The sequence below is a fragment of the Stegodyphus dumicola genome, chromosome X1, assembly GCF_044657685.1.
Source record: "Stegodyphus dumicola isolate Sdum_Otavi_A_Nest chromosome X1, ASM4465768v1".
Classification (NCBI taxonomy): domain Eukaryota; kingdom Metazoa; phylum Arthropoda; class Arachnida; order Araneae; family Eresidae; genus Stegodyphus; species Stegodyphus dumicola.
The window spans coordinates 95,079,964-95,104,967 of record NC_140780.1 but is presented as its reverse complement, the minus strand read 5'-3'; the positions used below and the strand labels follow the sequence as shown (position 1 = coordinate 95,104,967).

At 32.4% G+C, this 25,004-nt stretch overlaps 1 protein-coding gene across 6 annotated transcripts in view; it reads left to right on the top strand.

Moving 5' to 3' along the window:
• Positions 1-2,080: 2,080 nt before the first annotated feature.
• Positions 2,081-25,004, top strand: part of LOC118201816 (pyruvate kinase PKM-like) — a 43,169-nt gene continuing 20,245 nt past the window's right edge. Inside the window, exons 1-6 of one of the 6 annotated variants that reach the window (XM_035373975.2) lie at positions 2,081-2,099; positions 2,767-2,906; positions 3,802-3,893; positions 17,360-17,494; positions 18,307-18,493; positions 22,312-22,454. In XM_035373975.2, the coding sequence (XP_035229866.1) occupies positions 2,780-2,906; positions 3,802-3,893; positions 17,360-17,494; positions 18,307-18,493; positions 22,312-22,454 (684 nt within the window). In that variant the 5' untranslated portion in view covers positions 2,081-2,099; positions 2,767-2,779. Of the gene's footprint in view, positions 2,100-2,245; positions 2,402-2,601; positions 2,621-2,766; positions 2,907-3,801; positions 3,894-17,359; positions 17,495-18,306; positions 18,494-22,311; positions 22,455-25,004 lie in introns of those variants that run through there. The other 5 variants (XM_035373973.2, XM_035373974.2, XM_035373978.2 and 2 more) reach the window with 5 other exon arrangements.

Genomic DNA, 25,004 nt, shown 5'->3' with positions numbered 1-25,004 from the left:
TATGTACTCAGTTTGTAGTCATAATAGTGGAACATTCCGTGACATGGAGCCTTGTCAACGTAGAACGAAAAAGATAGAAAAGTGGCTTCAGAAAGGGTGTGGCATTTCAGCTACCATCACAGAAACGTTTACGGTTTTTAGTAACTGTTGCAATCTGCGTTAATCGTAGTAGATCCTACGGAATTCTAGTTGTCCAGATTACATTAAATGTTCTCACAGTATTCATGAAGAACTTTCAGAAGACATATTACCAAGTACAAATTGATCTTTATTTCGAGACTTCAAATATGCATGCTACTTCTCGAACAGCCGGTCTGGTCTCTTCTCCTCTGTGCACTTCTACCTAAGGTTGCCGTATTTATCGGCAGACACGCAGGGGCGCAAGGCGCGCTCCATATCACTAGCACCACAAATCTGTCTTTACGAATATTTCTGTTATCTTCAATTCAACCTGTCGTTTTTTTAGGGGGTTCTTGGTTTCTTACAAATGTCAACCAATTGCAGGACATTGTATGAGCATCTTTTAAGCGTTTTATTGTTAAGTATATTTTGAATCTCCTACGCAACATCAGAGCTCTTCACCCACAGTTTTTGGTACGGTCAGGTCTAAGGGCTTGTGCGCAGGTTAATTCTATGTACTTCTAACTTGGTAATCTTGATTTCTCACAGTAAAATTCAGGGCTTAATCTCGATGCCGCCGTGTATTCGCCAGAACAGCGAACTCAGGTTGGCTTTTTATTTTCCTTTCAGGGGCAAGAAGTAGTCATATGATCTCTCGAACATTTCACGCAGTTTGGGGGATTATAACACCCGGATTGAGCTTGTCCGAAGCGCTGGCGTCGGAAGCACTATGTAGGGAACATTTGTGGTTTGAAAGAGACAATTCTCACCTTCGTATGGGAAATTAATTTAAGTCCAAATATCTTTCTCCTCTCGTCGTTTCACGGCATTTGCATGAAGATCACGGAATCTTTCAACACGGTTGTCAACGTCACGGATTAACTATTTTAATTTTTCAGTTGGAAATTTCAGATTTCATGTTTCTTGTTCTGAAAAATCAGCAACCAAGCCTCGAAAACGACTTTTATCAGTGTTTCCTTTCTGAGGAGAAGGTATTATTTTGCATAACTTCTAAATTAATCATCATTAATATTGTCCGAAAGAAATACTCTTTTAGAACCCTTGATATCACATTTTCTGAAAAATCATCGCAACTTTTTCCGATAGCTGCTCTTTTACTGCCTCATCTTTTGGTGTTTCTGCTGTTGGCGGTTTACTTTCCAGTTTTTCCTCGTTCAGGTTCTAGAAACTGTGTTTCTGTAGGATCTCTTGTGCAGGTGCACTGGTCTCCGCTCCTCTGGAAATTTTGCTTAGCTTAATCGAAACTTTCTCCTTGCTCTGCACTTGGTCGACTTCAACCAAGTGGTCCTCGCTTCCAGTACTTTCCATTTCATGCATAGGCTTCTTTCTTGGTAGTTGATCTGGCGATGAATGATATGTTTTCTTTATATTGTTTCCAAACGCTTTTAAATAATCAGCTTGTAATATTCTGTTCTGGTCCGCAAGGTCTATACCTTGAAGCACGTTAAGGTTCATCAGCAAGCTCTGTTATTGCTTATTACAACTTCTCTTGGTAGCTTCACTCCTATCACTATCATTATTACTGGTTTTACCTTAATCCGGTATTCTATACCGGATTAAGGTAAAACCACAAAGATGCGGTAGTCGAATTCACTGACAAATCCGTATCAGACAATTCGGATTCATCCAGTCCATCTTCTCACGGGAATGAGACATAATCACAGTAGAAATTAAAAAAAATTGAATATCTGTAATTTATTATTATTACTACATTCTGAAAGATTCAGTGCCTTTCTATGGAGATTGTCTCCACCACTGTCTTCTCTCAGCCTTACAGAAACTTCGTCTATATCTCTCTGAATCAGTTTTGCTTAACCCTATCATTACTGTACAAGTTTCATTTCAGTAATGTAGTAATAATAATAAATCATCCAAAGCATTACCATGTTAAGGAGTTGGATTGTAGGATTGGACACTCGGTGTGCTAAGCATAATCAGATTACCAAATTCAAAGATTGGTATCAAAAATTAATATAGTTAAAATGCATATTTTTGTTGCTTTATTATTATTATATTATTTGCTTGTTATTTAATATTAATTTAATCAATAGATACTGTTTGTAATTGACGCCCTCTGCCCAAGGCGCGAAAATATCGCCTATACGAGACTGTTTTTGTAAAGGACAGTTCGGAGGGCAGTTCAAGGGCAGAGGAAATTAAAGTGTACAGCATACGGGAGAGGTTACCGATAGTGTTGGGCAGGTGCCGGCTAATCATCGCTTAGAACGTTAAGTTTGTGAGATTTAACCAGATAAATTCTGTAAGTCTGCATCATTTAACTAACGTATGTGCAATTAAATTTTCATACGTGCGAATTTTCTGTTTTTTAAATTGATGCAGCTGCTTTCCCGGAACCTTAGAGACGTTTTACATTTTATTATTATAGTATTTCAATACATCATAATCGATAGAATAGATATTTATGCATTTGCAGCTTGTTTATATTAAAGTAAATAGTTTCTTATTAACATTAAGCAAAGTGAGTTAAACTGTTGTTTTGAGATTCAACCGATTAAATTATTTGGACTTTAAGATACCATAAGTAATATGTAGTAATCATTCTGCACTGATTTTGTTTTTGTTAAGAATATACTTTATATGAGACCTTTTTTTGCCTTGATGTAGATTTAAAAGAATCATGGGTGATAAAAGTGCTTCTAAACTGACAAGAGAGCAAGAGTATACGTTATTAGATCATTTAAGTGTGCTAGATATTGATGCACCACCATCAAACTGCAGACTTACTGGCATTATCTGCACCATTGGTTTGTATCCTGTTCTTTACTTACGTTTCTTAGAATTATGGTTTGTGTACTATGTACATGCTTTATTTTAGGAGATGGTAAAAATTATTAAAAAAACTGCAATTCTTTTATTTTTTTATGTGTTCTGATGTTCATTCTGTGTAATTGAAAATAATTCCCAGTCTTAAATAGTATATAGTTAATCTTTAATTGAAATAGTTCTGCATCTTAGTATTAAATAAAACTAGTCGAAATGTCTAAATTTTTATTAACTCTTATAGCTAAAAAATTAGTTAATGATTGAATTGAAAATGCTGAAACAAAGCAAATTATTTTAGCATAGGTCTATGTACATCCATATTTTCTTCTGAGAACATAATTCTAGGAATGAATTGGTTAATGGATTTATATGAGTGTTAGTCACACTCCCCCCCCCCCCGAAAAAAAAACTTTTCAAGGAAAGTTCTGATTTCGCCAGGTTCTGAATATTTTATTTATTGCAGTTTTTCTTTAATTTTAACAATTATTAGACCTAAAAAATGCCACTGCATACTTGTAATTGAAATAAATCTAGTTCCTGGTGAATGAATAGGCTGGCTGCTTCGGAATTTTGTGAGTTTCTGTCCATGTTCAGTGTTAATATCAACCAGTTTGCCATTTAAAGCCTTTCACTAAGACATTCTGTGGTAGAATCTATCCAGGTGCTTTGCCATGACAGGTAATTTAATGTAACCTGTTACATATTTCAGAATGTATTCAGTATATTATTTGAAAACATTAGGTTAATAATTATTTTAAAATTTTATTTGGAATTTTACTTTAAAGTTATTGTTGTAGAAGTACGATTGGTCAGTAAAATTGTTGCTTATTGTACATAATTAAAGTTGGTTCTTCTCCATTTTTGTTATATTTATAGGGCCATCGTCTAGGGATGTTGGCATGCTTGTGGATATGATTAATGCTGGGATGAATATTGCACGAATGAATTTTTCTCATGGAACGCATGATGTGAGTTAGTGATTAACAGTTTGCTTAGTAACTAACCAATATGTCTTACTTGGTGAAAATTCAGATTGTGAAAAGAGTAACATAAGCATATAATTGCATGCTTGTTATTAGTATTATGTAATAAATTTTAATTATGAAATATTCTCAGTGCAAGTCCTTCACAGCCATGTGCATGTGTGTAACAAAATTTATATTAACAACTTTTATTCTGCTAAAAAATATTTTGACTGTGCATTTTTGAATAGTATTACTGTCTGTCTACGAGAAGAACAGCTCCCGTCGCAGTGTCTGGCGGTCGCTATAGCAACAGGGCTAGTATATTTCAGATAGGGGCGAACCAAGGGTTGTTTTATTGTTATTTTGTTTTGGGAAACTGTTGGCTGAGGGGAAAACAGTTTATCATTCGTCTTCAAGACACCCCTACAGAAAATCGGTCATGGCTTGTTTCTACGGCAACAGACAGCTGCAGACTAACTGGCGAGAGTTTTTCCTTATGATAGACAGACTGTAGATTTAATTTTATTTTGTCATTTTTATCTAATTTTAAATTTTATGAAATTTTTCAATATGTTGACATGGAAAAAATATATTTACGGGTGCCCCTTGTTGATAATTGGTGGTACATGAATACCGAGTGCAATTCTTTGACTTGTTATTTTGGTTTTGTGTAGCAGTGATTTTCATGCCAAAAATCGCTGCTACACAAAGCCAAAACTTCAAGTAAAAAAATTGCAGAAATTTTGTATCCATGTACACATCGACCTATTTTCACTTAAAACAAAGTCAGAGAATTGCACAAACTTGCCATTGCTCACTCACTTGACTTTGTCCATGTACATATCGATCTGTTTTCACTTTAAAGAAAATCAGAGAATTGCACAAAGTTGGCATTGCACACTTACTTGACTTTGTCCATGTACACATCAATCTGTTTTCACTCAAAAAGTCAAAGGAGCAGCCAACAAAAAATACAGTACAAAGTCCGTAATCTGGACGTTCGTTATCCGGAATGATCTATAATCCGGACCTCAAAGCCACAAACTTTTGTTTTTTGCATGCTTTACACATGAGCGTAATGCATTTAATGTATAACGGACGGTATAAGCTAGGCTAAAATTATCTTTACTGATTCTAAGGCATTTCAGTTAATGTTGTAGATTGTGCTGTTTCCTAATCTTCTAATTGGATTCGGCTTATTATTTTTTGCAGACTGTTTGAGCAATTTTATAAAAATTAAGCTTGAACTTTCGATTATGTCAAAAAGAGTTTTCATTTCTGGAGCTGCCAAAGGATCTACAAAGCGAAAGCATGTTTCGATGTCCATCAAACAAAAAGTGGATCCGCTTCCGATAGTGAAGAAAGTGACAGAGAGGTTATTGAAAACGAAAAAATTTCGATTGACAAGTTAATCGATATTCTCGACACAGCAATTACAGGACTTGAACAGTGGAACTTTGTAACTGAACAAGAAATTATGTCTGTTTGTAGAATTAAAGTATTAGCACAAAAATCGAAGCAACTTGCATTGAAAGAAATGTTTAATAAAGTAAAATAAATATTAACCTTTTTTTGAAAATTTTGATACCCTTTAGATCATAATTGCTTTTTATTTCATAAATTATGATTTCATATTTTTAAATGTATAATTTCTGCATGTCATCTTACCAGATTTAAATTGATGATCTATAATCTGGAAAAAGCCCGGTTAATCTTTGGAATATGGTAACTTGGCGATTTTTGGTGAAAATTTGGCAACCAATCCTGCTACAGCAACCTCCTACTTTTTTTTTCGCCGCCATTTTGTCTTCACGAAGTAAAGACAGGTTTCTTTTCTTTTTACTTACTCAACATTTTTTCCAACAATCTGCTAGCCGAATTACGCTTATGCTAGAAATTTTATGGAACAAAAGTGCTTAATCATGACGAATATTAACTGCAAAATTGGGAGAAAGTGCAGAATCACAAACTCCTTGCCGCGTTTTTCAGAATGGCACATACACAGTAACCGTGTACACGTCGACCTATTTTTACTTAAAAAAACATCCCAGAATTGCACAAAAATGGCATTGCGCACACTCTAAACTTTATCCATGTACACTGCTTTTTTCTCATAAATTAGAAAAATTTGCACGAAAATGCAGGAAAATTTTGTAAATCTTTAAAGTCGGTAAAAAGGACATATATGAAATTACCTGATCGCGAAAAGTATATACCCGTTCCAAGGATGAACATCTGCACGTATAAAATAAATAAAATATCCAAAAACTTTTCCCTCTAAATTATCTATTATAAACATCACCTGCGAATTTATAACGCAAACATTAAAAATGGTTGCAAATACTTAGTGTCAAATATTTAAATTATTTCCATGCACGTTTGCTTCTACTGAAACATATTCCAAAATGCTACAAACATATCATTCACAAAATAACTATCATTTAATTAAAATATAATTAAATTAAAAAACACTACTTAAAATATAAATAAACACATACATTAAATTAATAAAAATTAACTTAAAATCTTAATTATTTTAAACTAATTCATTGCTAATAAAAATTTTCCAATAATAGCATATTAATTTATTTATTCTTTATATTTAGAACAATGGATAAAATAATATCCTCAAATGATTAAAAATATTAACTTACCTAATCTTCTACAGAATCTTGAGTGCATGGCAGATCACAAAATGTCCATTTTCACCAGATTTCTTGCACCGCCATTCAAACTTATCTGTAATATCCTTCCTTTCACACAATCTCATTTCATTCTCATACAACACACAATGAAGCTAAATACAAAATGCTAAACGCAATAAAAATTTCGAATTCACTTTAGATAGGGCCATGGGATCAAAAAATTAAGCAACACTTTTTCACAAAACACACAATGAAGCTAAATACAAAATACTATAAAGTACTGCAGATATTTTTCCAATTAAAGAACTGTGATTCGTCCATAAATGTCACATGACATATCTCATGTTCTCTCATTTCTCTCACACAAAATAATGCATAATTGGAACTGGGTACTTCTCACATTATTGCCAAAGTCCTAGGTAGTAACCTTTATTGCCTACCAAAATGTCGCCAAACTGCCTGTTACCATATTCCAAAGATTAGCCAAAACCCCTAATCCGGAATCGCTAAAGTCCCGACCAGTCCGGATTTCGGACTTCGTACTGTATTTATTTATTAAGAGAGAATGAGCATTATTCAACTATGGAAAACAATGTATCATTAAACAACAAGTATCATTAATGACATTGTATGGATGCAAGATGGTAGTCCTTCACACATGGCCATATGTGTTTGCCAAATGCTGTAACAGAGTCATCTCCCAAAACTTTACATTTTTGTGGCTACTGTGATCCCCTGACCTCATTCCAATGGATTTATAGTTTTGGGGTATCTTGAAATCAAAGGTGTACACATCAAATTGACAAGATTTGTCAGAAATGAAAGATGCCGTAAAAACATGGTTATATAAATTCCTTTTGTGATGTTACGTTCATCGTTGTTGTCAACAATCTTCTGCATGCAATGCATTATTGTCTCCGAAGGTGGGCATGCTGAATAGTTGTAATTTCAATAAAAAGAATTTTCTCTTTCCTCTGTTGTGCTGTCACTGGTCGTTTGCAATGTTCTCCTTTGCAAATGTTTTATGCCAGCAAATTTTGTTATACATGTATTGTTCCAGTCCTATTTATGATTTTTCATCATGTTGATCTGTTTGCAGGGAAAAAGTGGATGCTGCCATTTGAAAATTTTGAATTTTTTTCACTGAAGCCATAACTGTGAGTGCTATATTAGGTACAACTCTGATATACGCCCTGATTTCACCAAATGTGGTGATATGTGTTCTGGGCTGGTTTTTGGCACGGTTGCGTGTTGTATGGCAACCCTGTTGATGTTGAAAAATCTTTCGCAGGAGCTCATTGGTACGCGTCTGTGTCTGAGAAGATGGGGGGGGGGAGAGATAAAATGGTGGAAGTTGTTGAAGTTTGGAAAAAGGAAATATCATTGTGGCCATCCTGTTGAGGGGCAGTGGGTGTCTGGAGGAGTGGGAAGAGGATCTGGGAGATTATTTTTAGTGGCTGTGCATGATAGAAGTAGGTCGTCGCGGTGCACAATGAACTGGAAATTGATCTGTCAGCACACTATCCTTATTTTCAGGGCAGATGTTTTAATTTTATTCAACTTATAATTCCTTACTAAATGTAGTATTTCATCTCAATGTATTCCATCTTTGATATGATTTAAACCAAATTCCTCGTCATTATAAATATCATGAGTACACATCAAATAGTTTTCTGGTTGCAATTTTCTAATTTTGACTATGCGTAATGTATTCTTTACGCATGGGCGCATTGAAAGAAATGTTTAATAAAGTAAACAAATTAATATTAAGCTTTTTTTTTTTTTTTTTTGTAAATTTTGATACCCTTTAGTACCTTTTAGTATTTTGATACCTTTAATTGCTCTTTATTTCATAAATTACAGTTTCATATTTTTAATTTTATAATTTCTGCATGCCATCTTACCAGATTTAAACTGATGATCTATAATCCGGAATCGCCGAAGTCCCGATGAGTCCAGATTAAAGACTTTTGACTGTAATATGTCAGCGTGGAGTTGGCGAGAAATTTGCCGACTTGAGGTTGCATATCAGAGTAGTTTTTAGTGTTTTAAATCATTACAATCTTGAACACATGCCTTCAAATGACAATATCTGAAATTTCGTTTGCTTGGTTGGGCAGTTAGGTCGCTAGGGGTTGAGGTATAGGAGAAGTTTTTTTTTTTTTATGACCACTCTGTACTTGAAAATGGGTTTCAAAATAAAATAGGCCTTGCCAGTAGCCAAGTTTTAAGACCACTGAATGCTAGAGGTTTGACCTGAATTCGATTTCAGGCAAAAAGGTTAGCTTTATGACTCGCTTTTGAAGTTTTTCTGTTGTGTAATATGAATACGAGCCAGTTTGCCTCAAGAAGGTCAGCCACGAAGGCATCCCTCACCTACGCAGATAACCCTTGTATTCTTTGCTGTATTCAAAGAATATGATCAAGTTGCTAAAATGCCTTTTTTTTAAAAAATAATTTAATTTCGCATGCTTAAATTGGAATTTTTGCCAGTGTCACATTTCACTTTAACCTAATTTTAATACATGATAGAGTAAACTGATAAAGTCGTATCCGTATATTTGTTGCATGAAAAAGAAGCAACAAAGTGCAACCACGCTGTAATTAAAATGATGTTTTTAATATATTAACTTTTTTGCATTTATATAATGCATAGAATTTTGCTGACGAAATTTTCTTTAATGATGCAGTTTACTTGAAAAAGTACAAAATATGTACCAAGCGTAAAAAGTTGGAGCATTAAAAATTGTGGGATTGAGTAGTATTTTTGTTTTGAGTAGACTTGCCATTATAATAAAATATTCTAAATTTCTACTTAACTTTTATATTTGCTTCTATTCGTGGAATATGCACTTGATATTGGTAAATTAATTTAAATAAGCTTCATTCTGTACAATAGTCAGTGCAATGCTTATTTTGCAATTGTATCCATTTCTTGTGTACCGTCCCTAATATTGATGGACAGATACCAGAATAACTGAAAGATAATTATCATTTTGAGGTACACATTAATTTGTTTAATATCCTATTGTGAAGTGTATTTTAAATTTATCTGCCCATTATGAATAACTTGGGTTAGAGCAGAGAGAAGGGTACCCCTTATATTATCGCTAAGTTGTTTCATTTATCGCCAAGTGGTGGTTTATTTATGGTAGCCTGAGTAGTTGAATGTTATGCAAACCCTATTATGGCATAATCGATTGCAGGATTGCAGTGAATTTGTAAGGGCTTGTCATGTGTGTTGGTTAGCAAATACATTGCTTGTTTTCTGGTTTAGATGGTTAAAGTGGCTGAATTTGGTAAGATTAATTTAAAGTTTCTGTGTGATTTGGAAAGAAAGGGGAAGAAAAAGCATTACTTGACTGGTGTGTAAATGAAGGTTTACTAAGTAGCCATTATTAAATGTCCTGTTTGCAGGAAGGAAATGCGTATGGTCTAAACGATACAGCCCTACAAAGGATATTTTTTACTCTTATTTTGGGAATTTATGTGGCGACACCAGTGTACAGATTCTAGTTTAGATAATTTTAGGAAGTTTTGGGATGCTGTTAAGGAATTTTGTTTGACTGAAGACGTGCTAATTCGTAAATAAATTAAGTGGATATTTCCTTTGTGTAGTGTAAGGAGGAATTTCCTTTTTTATGTTATTTCTTTGTTTGATTTAAAATGTAGTTTACTGAGATAATATATTTTTTTGTTGGGTGCTCCTTTGACTTTTTAAGTGAATATAGTTCAATATGTGCATGAACAAAGTCAAGGGAGTGTGCAATGCCTAGTTTGTGCAATTGTCTGATTTTTTTTATGTGAAAATAGGTCGATGTGTACATGGATAAAGTCAAGGGAGTGTGCAATGGCAAGTTTGTGCAGTTCTGGGATGATTTTTTTTCAAGTGAAAATTGGTTGATGTGTATATAGATACCGAGTTTGTGCAATTCTTTGTCTTGTTATTTCGGCGCTCCAAAAAATCGGTGCTACACAAAGCCAAAATAACAAGACAAAGAACTGCACAAACTCGATATCCATGTAGTGCCAAAAATTGCCAATTTTCGCTAAGGGGTACCCATAAATGTACTTTTACCATAACTTGCACTCCAGGTGTTTAATTTAAGTCTGAACAATTTTTAGCTTTGTTACTTGTGAACTAACTTCTAATGGAAACTTAGATTTCACCAAACTATCATTGTCTGCAAACTTCAGTTCTGTTGATTCTGGTGATGCAAACTGGTCAGAGTGAAGCTTATATAGTTTCACTTATCATGCAAAGTCTTGGCAAAATTTTATTGATGTTAACTGATGGTTAGTAAATAAATTTATGGTTGTTGTATGTGTAATCATTTCTTTGAAACAATTTTACTATCTGTATTTTCCAATGTTATGCTTCTACAAGTATTTTTTGGAGCAGGTAAATTGTAAATTTTCCCCCTCACCATTGGTATGCATGTTAACAAATGTTTTTTCTTCTTTCATTGGCCAAAATCAGCCATCATTGATCATCCATTCTTGCAAGATCCTTAGTCTCCATTTTTATGGCATCAGTGGATTACTGACTAGCAGATCACACATATTCATAAACTGAATCTTCAATGCATCTTCAACTTTGTAGTCTTTCTTGCTGTCGATCTATTTCATGTTTTAATTTTGCTTCTTTTTTCAAACAGTGTCTTTACATTTCTTTAGAATCTTATACAGTCAGAAGTCGTTAATCCGGACTCTTTGGGACTTCGCCGATTCCGGATTATCGATTTTTCCGGATTATAGATCATCAGTTTAAATCTGGTAAGATGGCATGCAGAAATTATAAAATTAAAAATATGAAACCATAATTTATGAAATAAAACAATTATCTAAAGGGTATCAAAATTTACAAAAAAAGCTTAATATTTATTTGTTTACTTTATTAAACATTTCTTTCAATGTAAGTTGTTTAAGTTGCTTCGTTTTTTATGTGATAATACTTTCTCTTTAATTCTATAAACAGACATAATTTCTTGTTCAGTTACAAAGTTCTGCTGTTCAAGTCCTATAATTGCTCTGTCGAGAATGCCGACTAATTTGTGAATCGAAATTTTTTTCGTTTTCAATAAACTCTGTGTCACTTTCTTCGCTATCGGAAGCGAATTATAATGACGAGGAATTTGATTTAAATCATATCAAAGACGGAGTACATCGAGATGAAACATTTAGTAAGGAATTATAAGCCAAATAAAATAAAAACATCTGCCTTGAAGATAAGGATAGTGCTGACAGATCAACTTCCAGTTCATTGCGCCGCAACATCCCCCCCCCCACACATGCACGCACGCACGCAGAGCACCGTGAAATTGATAAACAGATTTCGGAATGGTTAGATAAACAAAGGATATGCCTTTATCCATTTTTTGCAGCAATTCCACTTTTTGTTTAATGGACTTCAAAACATACTTTCGCTTCGTAGATCCTTTACATATTAGTAAATATATATCAGATATTCTATTTGACATAATCGAAAGTTCAAGCTTACTTTTATAAAATTGCTCTAACAGTCTGCAAAAAATAATAAGCCGGATCCAATTCGAAGATTAACTAACAACGCAATCTGCAACATTAACTGAATTAGATAATTTTAGCTTTACTTATACCGTCTGTTGTACATTAAACGTGCATTCGTAAACGTATTTTGCGCATGCGCACACGCATATTCGCAGCCATAAAGGTCTTATGCGCATGCGTCAACGCAACGTGTGCGCAGAAAGTTTCTAGCTTTGAAGTCTGGATTATAGATCATTCCAGATTATGGGTGTCCGAATTCACAACTTTTGACTGTATAAGAGAAATATTTACTTAAAGAGCAGCATTATATTTATACTTTTATTAGCAGGTTAGTTGAGCATGATGATCTGATACAGTAATTTGATCTGGTACTTGTATAGTGACCACTATTAAGTAATATTAACATCTGTGCAATTAAATGCCAGAATTGATCAATGACTAAAAACCAAGCTTACTTAATGCTTTCACAGACAACCTGTTCTTTCAGAAACAACAATTTGTATATTGCAAACAAATTGAAAGCATGTGTATTGATCCTTCTTTTAAATGCTAAATATTTTATCAGTTTTCAGTTTGTCAAAAAGTGTGAAAAATTTAGTACCGTTCTTTTACCAGAAAGGCATCTTATCTTGAAACAGAATATGCAGAAATGATCACAAGTATTACCTACTGGAGCCTCTTCAAATGGTAGAATAGAAAAGGCTGTTGAGATATGGCTTGGCATCACTTTGAGTTGTACCTAGCAGAATTCACATGATGCCATTGCATAGGAAGGATAAATCTTTTTGAATCCAGTCAATTTTCCTTAAACAGTCCTGTATGAGGCATCATTTTCATTAGGTAGATAACCCTGATATACTTTGCATAATCCAAATAATCTTACTTCAACCCTTTTGAAATCATATTAATAGAGATTGTGGGTATATGGCTGCTAGAAATTTGTGTAAGTAATAAGATGTACAAGAAATAAAGGTAAATATAATTTTCTTACATTTTATTTTGCAGAGTATTTTTGTTACTTCCATGCCTTTTGTGATTAGTCATTTTATTATGATTGCCATTATAATATACAAGTACTGTTTATCATTTATACTTGAATTATTAATCTCCACAATTTAAAAATATTTGAAAAGCCTAAAATTGATTACAGATTACACCCTCAAAAAATTGCACCTAGATTTAGTAAAACAATTATTAAAAAATTTGGAAGTGTTCAGATTTTATTGAAGACTGAGTTTCGTCATGTGCTTGTTTTTGCCTAAGTTACAGATAACGAGTCTAATTTGACATTCAAATTAGAACAAAATTAACATTCTTGTTCATAGCAAGAGTAGTTTGTAACAGTTGTAAGAAGACATTTCTTCCAGTGCTTTACTGAACCTGGTTTGTGATAGACTGTCCCATAATGTCAGAATAAGTAATATTTTACAAAAATGTTAGCAAAGGTTTTAATGAAAGAAGACTTTGAGAAATATGATGATGATGTCTATAGTGAATTAGAAGATGAAAATTTCGAAGACAGTAGTGAACTAGAAAGGGATGATCATGGTGAATTATTTTCAATTCATTTAATATTACAAGATTTAAAGGCATACCAGATGCATATTGAGCAGTTACAGTGAATGTTCTAGTGAAGAATTTCCAAGATTTGGAAGGAAAAAGAAAATCTCGCTGAAGTAAAACAATTTTGTGTAATACCTGGGATCAGTTCTGTATGTCTGCATAGACTGATAATACTGTGGCTTCAGATGTTTTGAAAGAAGTCCTAAATGAAGACTTTAGGGATATTATAGTAGTAAGAGACAAATGAATAAATGAATTCTCAAGTAATAAATAAATAAATTCTCACACAAAATTACTGCCTTTTTATGTACTTTTCAGCAAATCAAATCTGTTCTAAATTCAAGATTTTTTTCAAATAAATCTTTGCCCAAGGGGTTAATATGGTTTATTACTAGAGATTATAACTGGAGATTGCCCAGTTTGAATAGTGATATATTCTGTAGGATACTAGATGACTATCCATCTGGACTAACATAAGATTATTATACATCTTCTATATATCTGAAAAGTGAAAATATGAAATTTAATTCTATAAAAATATTTCATATATTTAATTAACTATATCATGAATTAAATGCAATAGTATTTAACTGAATCAGATTCAGGTGTAAGAAAATAATATTCTTAAGAATGACATGTATTGCTTTCAGATAGCCTATCAATAGCAGACAGATTGAAGTTGCAAGATAAATAATCTTGCATTTTGAAGAATGGGAATAGCCTTGAAAGAAAAGTGAAACAACACAAAATCACATTTTGAGGCTAATAGCCCTAAGGGTTTAAAAAAAAGTATTTCCTAGAAAAGAACTTTCACGACAATTTTAAAGTTCAGATTTCAAGATACTAAAGCACATAAAAATAAGGCCATGTAGAAATATGCAATATATGTAAGAAGTTTAAAGCAGCTACAGTACATGTATGTTAATTTTTTTTTTTTTTTTTTTTAAGGAAAAGAAAGGCAGATATGGAAAACACAGAATGTTCAGTGGGGGGAAAAGCACCGAGTAGAAAGTCCATAGAAATAAACGTGTTGCAGAATAAATTATAACAAACTTCCACATATAGTTATTCTTGTATTTAGTTCTCGTTGCCATATTTCAGAAATTGCTGTTAGTGCCTTTCTTCTGTCTGCAGTTTTTAATGTCCAGTCGTCAAGTACTATTATAATTAATATGTAGGTGTATTTTGAGATCTTTCTTTCATGTTCTGTTATGAGGAAAATTACATTTTTCTTTAAAGAATACTGCTGCACTTTTCTGATTTCTAGGTAAAACATATTGTACATTTAAAAGCAAGGTACAAACAAAATCAGGAGTTTTTATTTATTTATTTATTTATTTTTGTTCAATATCTTATTAAATTAGTGGTTTTCAAAGTAGCAAAACCTGTTATTCGATGATATTAAGAAATATAATACATATTTTACACATAAATTGGTATACTAATTAATAGATATATAAATTTTAGGTACTTTTCCTGTTTTGCTGGCACAAACGATAAAGTCGCCAATAATGGTACAACTGATGCCAAATGGAATATCTTCGCTGGTAAACTTTTACCCTTCATTTTCAAAACAAGTCGCAGCCATTTCTTATCAGATCAATTGTTTCTTTCAATACTGGCATACAATTACATAGAATTTTTACTGGTTAAATTGTATGTCCTAAGACCATTCGCAGTAATTAATTATGATGCAATCACACCACTCACTCGAAGGCGAAAATATAGAAAAGGCAAAATCAAGGGTTAAATTCATCAAATCTAATGAGAATGCACTAGCGAAGTAAAGCACTGCGGTTTTACATAATTTCTGAGTAAGCTATTCGTGTGAATTGAAATAATTCTTGCATTTAAACTTGTATTCCATAAGATTTAACTTGAAATTAATGTAGATAATTAGATTTTTGTAGCGTAGTTTACGCGAGATAAGATCACTGGGGGTCACGTGATATGAACTGACAAATCAGGATGTTGAACCATGAAAGCAAGTAAATTCTTAAATTAATGTCTTTTTACAAATTTATTGTCTTTATTTGTTGGCTTTTTACGAAATTTTAAACCATATTAAAATGTTCAAATGCAATGCCTTCAAAATAAAAAATTCTTGGAACTAACATTTGTTAACTTTTTTTTATGTATACTGTCGCCAACAAAGTCTGCTTGGCGAGATTTGCGCCGGCAATACGGAAAAGTACCTAATTTTATTAATTAGTTCATAAAATATCTTGGCAGCTTTTTGCTGTTTGTAACTTGTCACTTTAATCGCTTAAATATAATATAAACTTGCTACGTGTAGTACAAGCTGGTTTGATTCTGTTTGTATCTGAAAAAGCACTTCGCAATAGGTCTGCTGAAACACTTCAAAGGTAAACATATGTGTGCATTTTAGAAACTGGAATTCATTGACTGTGTAAGCAGACAGTAGTGAAAAAAATCTGGTCTCTCTCATCAGCATAAAACAGCTACTGAAGTGGATAAGGATTGTTATTTGTTTTTCAAAAATTAAGTGAAACCCTTGAAAATGCAAATACATGTTCATCATCTTTTAGGCAAAATTCCCTTGGATGGGAACACATCCCCCTTCACATCCATAATCTTTTAGAACAAACTGGCCATTGGACACAAATATAACCACTGTCTTTGAAGGATGATAATGGTTAAATTATTGATATGATGGTTAATTATGTTAATGATGGAGAATGTTGGTTAAATTATTATTATGAATGTTATTATGATAATGATGGTTAATTAAGTTGACAAGTTAATTTCATAGATCTCTACTTCCTTTATCTGTGATCTGACATTTCCATTATCTTATCTCTGATTTGCATTTATTTGATTCTAATTAGAAATCAGGATTCTTACGAATTGTGTATTGGCGTATGAAATTAAAAGTGAAACAAATTAAGCTATAGTTGTTTTATAAAGACTATACACATTATTCAAAAGTAATCAATATAATAAAACACTTTTTTAATTGTAATTTAATGTAACCTTGTGTGTAGAGTGAAAGTTTGGTAATTTTACAACCATTTGAGCTTAGTATCAAGAATAACTGTGTACTTAGCAAATGCCCTTTTTGTCATCCTTATTTATTTTCTTTGTCCTCCCCTCCCCAAACAAACTTCATGGTTAATTTGTAAACTGACTTATATACATGAAACAATGGAATGTTTTAATGATTCAGTTTTTTTTTTAGCTCGCCGGCGGCCGAGCACTGATCACTGGTAGTTCGGTCCGAGGTTCAAATCCTGCGAACAGGCTGGCTGCCTGGGCGTTTTCGTGGTTTTCTCCATGTGTAACATGTATGCGAGTCAGTTTCCCTTAGAAAGTCCTCCACAAAGGCATCCCTTCCCTTAGGAAGATAGCCCTAGTGTGCTTTGCCAGAATTAAATAAACCAAAAAAAAACAGTTTTTTTAATATTTATCCTGTTGTAAATCAACTAAACTTAAAGAAACATTCAGAACATTTTGGCAGTGTTTAGGAAATTTTACATTGCCATACTATGGCTAAATAACCATTCAATATTTTGTTGAGAATATTTCTTTGCTTAGGTATAACCTTTTTAAATAAATACTTTAGAAATGATATATGTATTTAACTTGTGATTTGAGTATCTTTATATTGCTGTTTGTACTATGTTAATATGATTGTTTCAGTATGAATACTTTACATGTGTATGCATAGCTTAATGAATTGATCCAAATAATAAATCTGTTCTGTTTTTCAAGTATCATGCTGGCACAATAAAAAATGTTCGGGAGGCTGTAAAAATAGTGAGTGAAGATCTTGGTATACCATCATATCCAGTTGCTGTTGCATTGGATACAAAAGGACCTGAAATAAGAACAGGCTTGCTTTCTGGGGTAATTTTTGTGAAGTGTTTGAAAAATTTTTAATTATAAATTATTACTCTTAATATAAGTATATATGTTATGTAACATTTCGAATAACTTTTTACTTGCCTGTATGGAAAACACTAATGGATTTTTAATGATAAAGTATAGCTATTACTGATTAGGATAATTCAGAACACTCTTATTTTATCTTTGCTTTACAAAATATATTAAATTTTGTGTAAAATATTACTTGGACTGATGTTTGTTAAGACAGAATGAAATTTTCTGTACTAATAATTTGCAATCTTTAACAAAATCTTTGGGTGTAGTTTTATGATAAAATCTCAAATGTCATCATAAAGTAAGTAATGTGAATGAACCAGAAAGGAAAGAATTACTATAGTTGAGATATTTTGAAATATTTCAGTCGAGAAACCATGGTGATGAAGAGGGAAAAAGTATATTAGTTGAATTTTAATTTGGGTATTGCACTCCAGAGGTGGGATAACATGCTGTTTATGATTCTGTCTTGTGTAAAATGTAAATGTGAGTCCATTTCCTCAGTTATTTCATCATAAATTCATTTAAATTGCTTAAATAAATGCAAACTTAAGTACAATAAACTATATAAAATTTATAGTGTTAAATAAGAAATTCCAATTTTGAAACAGAAGTATAATTATAATTTTTCCTTCAGAATTATTAAATTTCTAAGCTACTTCAATTATCTTTCTATTGCTGATATAAAATCCAAAGTAAATTGCATATTGTCTTCAGGTAATTTTGTTTTCATAACTAAATTCTTGTTATTCTTGATGTCATTCATCTTATTCATACAGGGAGCATCTGCAGAGGTAGAGATAAAAAAAGATACCACTGTTAAACTTGTGACTAAAGATGAATATAAAGAAAATTGTTCAGCTGATGTAATTTATGTGGATTATAAAAATATAACTAAAGTGCTTGTACCAGGCAATAGAGTTTTCATAGATGATGGTCTCATCTCTTTGGTTGTCAAAGAATGTGGTAATTATATACTTTTTCTATATGTGTGTATTAATATTTTCTTTTAATTATGTAATTCAAATATGTATAAAATTTTACTTGAGGATTAAGTATTATGTTGTTTATTTTGAAGATTATTTTTTAATATATAGTCAGACCGCACTAAAATGAACTTAAGGGACTGAAAATTTGGTTTTGGTTTGCTGTATCTGATCCAATAAGGAAAAAAAAAAAAAAAAGGATCATCTCAAAAAGTGGTGCAAAAATTAATAATGAATCACACAGAGCAGTGTCACATCTCCACTAACACTCTTATCATATCTAACATTTGAAGAAAGATCTTTTGTAAAATTTGGTTAATATGTTGTATCCATTCAATTTTTAAAAGTTTCTGAATGTATATGAATTTGCAAACTAAAAATTCTGTAGCCATATTAAAAACATTATTGTAAATTTGTTTATAAGTCTTTTTACTTCTGAATGTTTGAGTATGACAATACGTTACTTAAGTAACTGAGAAATAGACAGAGTTAACTGTACAAAAAAAGGAAAGCAAGTTTTTTATTTTGTTTTATATATAATATTATTTACAGAGGAAGTATTATACTTCCCAAGAATAAACTGTTCATTATTTGAAATGAAATAATGCCAAAGGCCTAATTTATTAATTTGATCTGTAAGCATTAGTGATTCCTAAAATTCTGAGAGATACTAAAATATTTAATCCAGATATAAAATGGTCTAGCTGTAGGCCATAAATTTCTTTTAAGAATGATTGATAATTTTTGACTTCATCAACAGAATGCATCTTTGAATATTTGGAAAGTAATGTTGTCTGAAGTATATTAAAAGTGAGTAAAGTAATCTGGCTGCCATGCCTGTTCTTCCTTTCTTAAACTTTATCATGTAGGCTTCTAAATTTTAGAACTCCAGTCTGCTAGGATGTTTCACTAGCCACCATCAGTTTTAGTAGCCGAGCTATCTTACATAAAATGTTTTACATCTCTTATGGGGTTATCACATATAGTGATGTGTAGTACTATGAGAAACTTATCCAAGAAATAAATTTTTCCAGCACTGATTTGAACTGGAGTTTTCCAGCTGAAACTGTTGCATTTGATGATCTGTTGCATGTATTGACCTGTTGATTAACAAGTTCTAAGGAATCAAATATTTATTGCTTCAGCTACTAAATGTAGTCAGTACTTCAAACAAGTATATAAAAAAATTTGTGCTTATGATTCATACAGGAATGTTAGATTTTAATGGATTTTCACAGTGCAGCAAAATTTTTAATATATATAATGGGCAAGTACTTAGATTTTACCAAACAAGTACATAAAAAATGTGTGGTTATGGTTCATACAAGAATGTTAAATTTTAATGGATTTTTCACAGTGCAGCAAAATTTTAATATATATAATGGACAAGTGCTTAGATTTTACTCTTCTTGCAACTGGAGTGCATATTCTCATATTCAGAACAACTTGAATACATCCGAGTTCAAAGCAAAACAAGACAATCTGAATATTGCTTGATCTTTGCTCATATGTAGACACAGCTGAACCTACTCAGTTTGACATTGGAGACTGCTTCATTATTTTAATAAAAATCACTTAAAAATTGCGTTTTTTTATATATCTGATATATACATCCTGATTTGTGAACTTAGCACAAATATATGAAATTCAGTCAACCCCATGCATTGAACAAAACAAGATTTAAAGGTCTAAATAGTGTATGCATTAATGCATTAAAATGCATTAAACATTGAAACAGCATGATATGCTTTTAACAAAGGTAACAAACACATGCCTGCAGATATTACAGGATGAGCAAATTTTGCTAAACTTACGTTATCCATGGAAATTATCGCTTGTGCTGTCAGAGGGTTCATTTTCCAGGCCTTTCTGTATGGTAGTTTTAAACTTTCCAAAATAAATCTTAATGTCACTTTTTCTTTTGTACAAAACATGATAGTGACCGAAAAATGTGGTTCACTGTTAGTTAAACATGCTCAGTGCTGCAGGCTCCTATCTGAGTCACTTGGTGGTGTACATAAATGCCAGCACCTCCATTTAGAGTTGTTTTCTTATGTTTATTGAATGCTTTAGTGTGATAGAAGCATTGGCAAAGAGTGATTATTTTTCTGAATTGGCATGGCATTCAAGAATATTGTAAGATATTTTATGATTATGAGTTTGAATTAGTTAAATTATACTGTATACTCTTAGTATGTGTATTAAAATTAGGAAAAGGTTAACTTAATATTTGTAGCTTCACTAAAATATATCACCTCTTTTCTTTCAAACTGTGTCAAACTTATTCTGTCAACAGAAAAATAATATTATGATTTTTCATTATTGGTAATAACTAATTTTTTCAGTACAACAAACATCTAAAACTTGTTAGGATAAATTGTTAGATCTTTAGGACCAAACTATTATATTCCTGGTATAAATGAAAAAAAATTCAGGATAAAGGCAATGCTGAAAAGATCAAAAGAAAATATGTTACCATTGTATTAAAATAAAGAAGAGGAAGAAAGCATATAACTTAATTGTGGAGATAAACCTGAACTGTGTGAAGAATGCTGTTGACGATGACATGGAGAGCACGTGATTAAGTGAGAATGGTATTTAACTGCTGCTGGAGAAGGCAAGGAATCATTCTTACACTTTTACGAGTAAGGGAAACAACTGCTGATCTAAGCGAATTTGATAGAGGGCAGATTAATGGCCTGAAGACTTGGAATGCATATCTCTGAAACTGCATGACTGGTAGATTGTTCGCAATCTGCTGTTAGTATTTATGCAAAGTGCATAAATGAAGGTAAAATCAGCAGTAGATGCCAAGATGCTGGACGTCCATGCGTCATCGAAGAAAAAGGACATTGGAGAGTACCCCGCTTGGTCCAACAAAATTGGCTCCAGACAGTGGCTCAGCTGAGCACACAGTACAATGCAGGTCCAAGTGCAAGTGTTTCGGAACACACCATTCAGCAGACACTGTTGGATATAGGGACTGTGCAGCAAACATCCCACTTGTGTGCCTCTGTTGACCAAGCATCCTTGTCTACGCCTATAGTGGGCCCAGGAACATTGAGAATGGACCAAGGATAAGTGGAAGACAGGCCTTGTCAAATGAATCACGATTTCTTATTCATCATGTCTACATTCACGTTAGGGTATGCCATATGTCTGGTGGTTGTGGTATTATGCTTTGGGGGGGGAGGTTGTTCCCATGGGTGGCTCTGAGGTCCTTAGTTGCGGTAGAACAGACCATGAAAGCTGTGAAATATCTGGGAGATCAGTTGCACCTTTTATCTTCTCAACTGGAAATGGAATATTTCATCAGGCCAACATCCCATGTTACAAGGCTCATACTGTGTTAAAGTGGTTGGAGGAACATAAGGATAAATTCCAATTAATGTCCTGGCCTCCTAATTCACAGGATCTTAATCCTATAGAGCACATTTGGAATGGCATGGAGTGGCAGCTCAGAGCTCAAACACCACCATATTGGAATATTTCAACTTTGCGTGACCACGGCTACAATCTGTCTCCAGTCATCTACCAAGAATTTCTGATATCCATGTGAAGGTGAGTTGCAACTGTTTTGCAGGCAAAGATCGCACAACATGTTATTGAGTAGGTCGTCATAATGTTTTGGCTCTTCAGTGTATATTTTAGTGAAATTAAAAATGAATAATTTCTGCTCTTGTATTTGAAATACATATTATATCACATTTTGTCTTCAAAAATTAGCTAATTCTTATCAAAATGCTCATAAATTTTACATGTAGTTAATTTTTGTTTCTAATAGTGTATTTGTTTTAGGATCTGATTACCTTATTTGCTCTGTTGAAAATGGCGGTATGCTGGGTAGCAAGAAAGGTGTGAATCTTCCTGGAGTGATAGTAGATTTGCCTGCTGTGTCTGAAAAAGATAAAGAAGATCTTAAGTTTGGAGTTGAACAAAAGGTACAAATTATAAAAGCCATTTTGTAGCATTTGAAACTTAATGGAAATTGTATATGTTGATGGTAATGTTGTGAGGACATTCTACTGAATAGCATATTGATTGATATTTCTTCAGACCTGTAACTGCTTCTGTATGATTGAATATGATTAGCTTTTATCAAAATATAGTGTAGGATAGTTACAGTTTGTTAAGTTGATTAGATGTTACCTCCTGTATGTTAATTACATGAAGCCTTTAAGGCAATTTCCACTTTCCCTAGCCATATTCTGTTTGGAAACCTATGTTACTTCTCCATTAGCTATTTTAACATTCGTCTGTCATCCAGTAAGCGAAGTAGAAACATCAGTAAATATTTTGCTTCTGCCATATTGCTAGCTGAATTTTGGATTTTTTCTTCAGTTTGTGCAGGTCATGGTGCACAAACAATTTTTCACATTTTATGATGGATTTCATAAGTAAGCATAATTTAATAATTCAGTTATGTATTCGATTTTGGCTGATTGTAAAATTTAGTAAAATGATAAGTTTAAGGGAAATCATGATAAACAAAAAAATGTGTTTTTATGATATTTGTGAAAACATTGATATTGCCAATTTTAATACTGTGTGAAATTTTTCGTATGCGAAATAAAATTTTTGTTCAACTTATTTCTTCTCTGTCAGCTATATTGATCATAAGCATGACTTCCTCCCTGGCAGTGTGTAAGGAACTGCAAGTGTTATCTCATCACAGAGATACTTGATCCTTGGCTATTTCTCAAATTTTGTCATGCTGCATGTTTCCTATCTGATGCAAAATAATACTTTCATTTCAAAATTCATCTTTTAAAAAAAAAAACTCTTCTTTTATTGACATCTTTTTATAGTACATAGTACATACAACATGCTGCTTTCATTGATCCATTAGAATAAATTTTTAATCTTAGTTTCAGATGAGTTAACCCTTTATATGCTAGGCTGAGTAAATGATATATTCTTCAAGCTCTCAAAAACATTCTTTCATTATTTTGTATAATCATTTCAAGTGTGTGTTAAAACTGAGATCTGAATATGAAGATCTGATTGCAAATCTTCCATTTTTTATGATTTCTTATGTTTAAATTTCTGACAATGTTAATGGTAAACCCTCCTTTTAAAATATTGTATGGGGAAATTTCAGATTAAATGGCTTTGAGGAGGGATATGATAATAATATGTGCCACTATTCCTCAAGTATTCTTTTCCTGCAGTGGATCAAAATGATGGCAGAGAGCCTCATCACCATGAGTGCTATTGTACCAAAGCCCAAAATCCTTCTTCTTGGTAGTAAGGGAATTTAGTAATTTGATCATGATGACATTTGATTTTCTGTTAAATATCTTGGAACCCACTGCCTGTTATTCTTTGATAAGCTTTTATTAATTGCTACATTCTGTTTAATTTTTGCATGGCAGATCCGTAGTGTTTTTACAACCAGTCCGAAATCCTTTGGGCCTACATTCCTATAAGCCATTGACATAAGTTTTATAATTTCTGGTCCTTTCTGAAGAATTAAATCATGGTTTTCTGTTATTATATCCATGAAGCTATTAATAAGAATTCATTTGCATTCATATGTTGCATTAACTAAATGATTTGGTTGCTGCATTCCTCTTGTAGCTGTAATTATCATCATCATTGCTTTTATGGCTATTTTAACACTGGAAGCTACACTAGTTTTTACGTGACGAGGAAGGTGACTCAAACTTGAATCTCCAGAGCTGTTAAATACCTGTAGATAATCCAGAAAAATTCTACATGAAATTCTTGATCGTCAAAGGTAAACTTTCAGACGAAATCTGACAGCACACTGAAATTTCAGAAAATTGCCAAAACATAGCTACATAGCCAAATACATATGCATATTTATTAGAATTAATTTACATATCTGAAGCTAATTATTTTAGCATAGTGTAATTTTTAATTAGTAAAATATTTTTGTTTCTAGATAAAATGGTTTATGTATTATTCCAATTTGTAATACTTCTAATTGATGCTAATGATTTGTTGCTTTATTATAATAACTTTCTCAGTATTTTTCTAAATTTGCTATCTGCACTTTAAAGGTTATCAAATTAATTCTTTATTTAAATTAGCAATAGCTTATCAGTTATATATATATATCCATTTGCTATGGGAAGAATAGCTCCTTACAATTATCAAACTAGTACATCTGTTTAATCTAGTACAAGTAAATCTTGTAAAATATATTATTTTGTTGGTCCTTTCTTCGTTTACTCATTTGATTCATGATCAGTGTGCATGAAATGTATGTATTTTCACAGTACAAATCTATAGTATGAAGTAATTTGCTGTATGATTTTCAAAACTTTGCTGAATTCTGGCTGTATATTTAAACTTCAAATTTCTAGTCTTCGTTAGTTCTTTAACAAAAGGAACATGTATGTATCATCATATATGAACTGTTGTAAAAGTGTGAACAAATGCTGACTAAAAACAAACATTTTGCAACACATAACTAATAAATAAAAGAAAATGAAATTGAAAGATAAAAATGACAGTTTAAATCA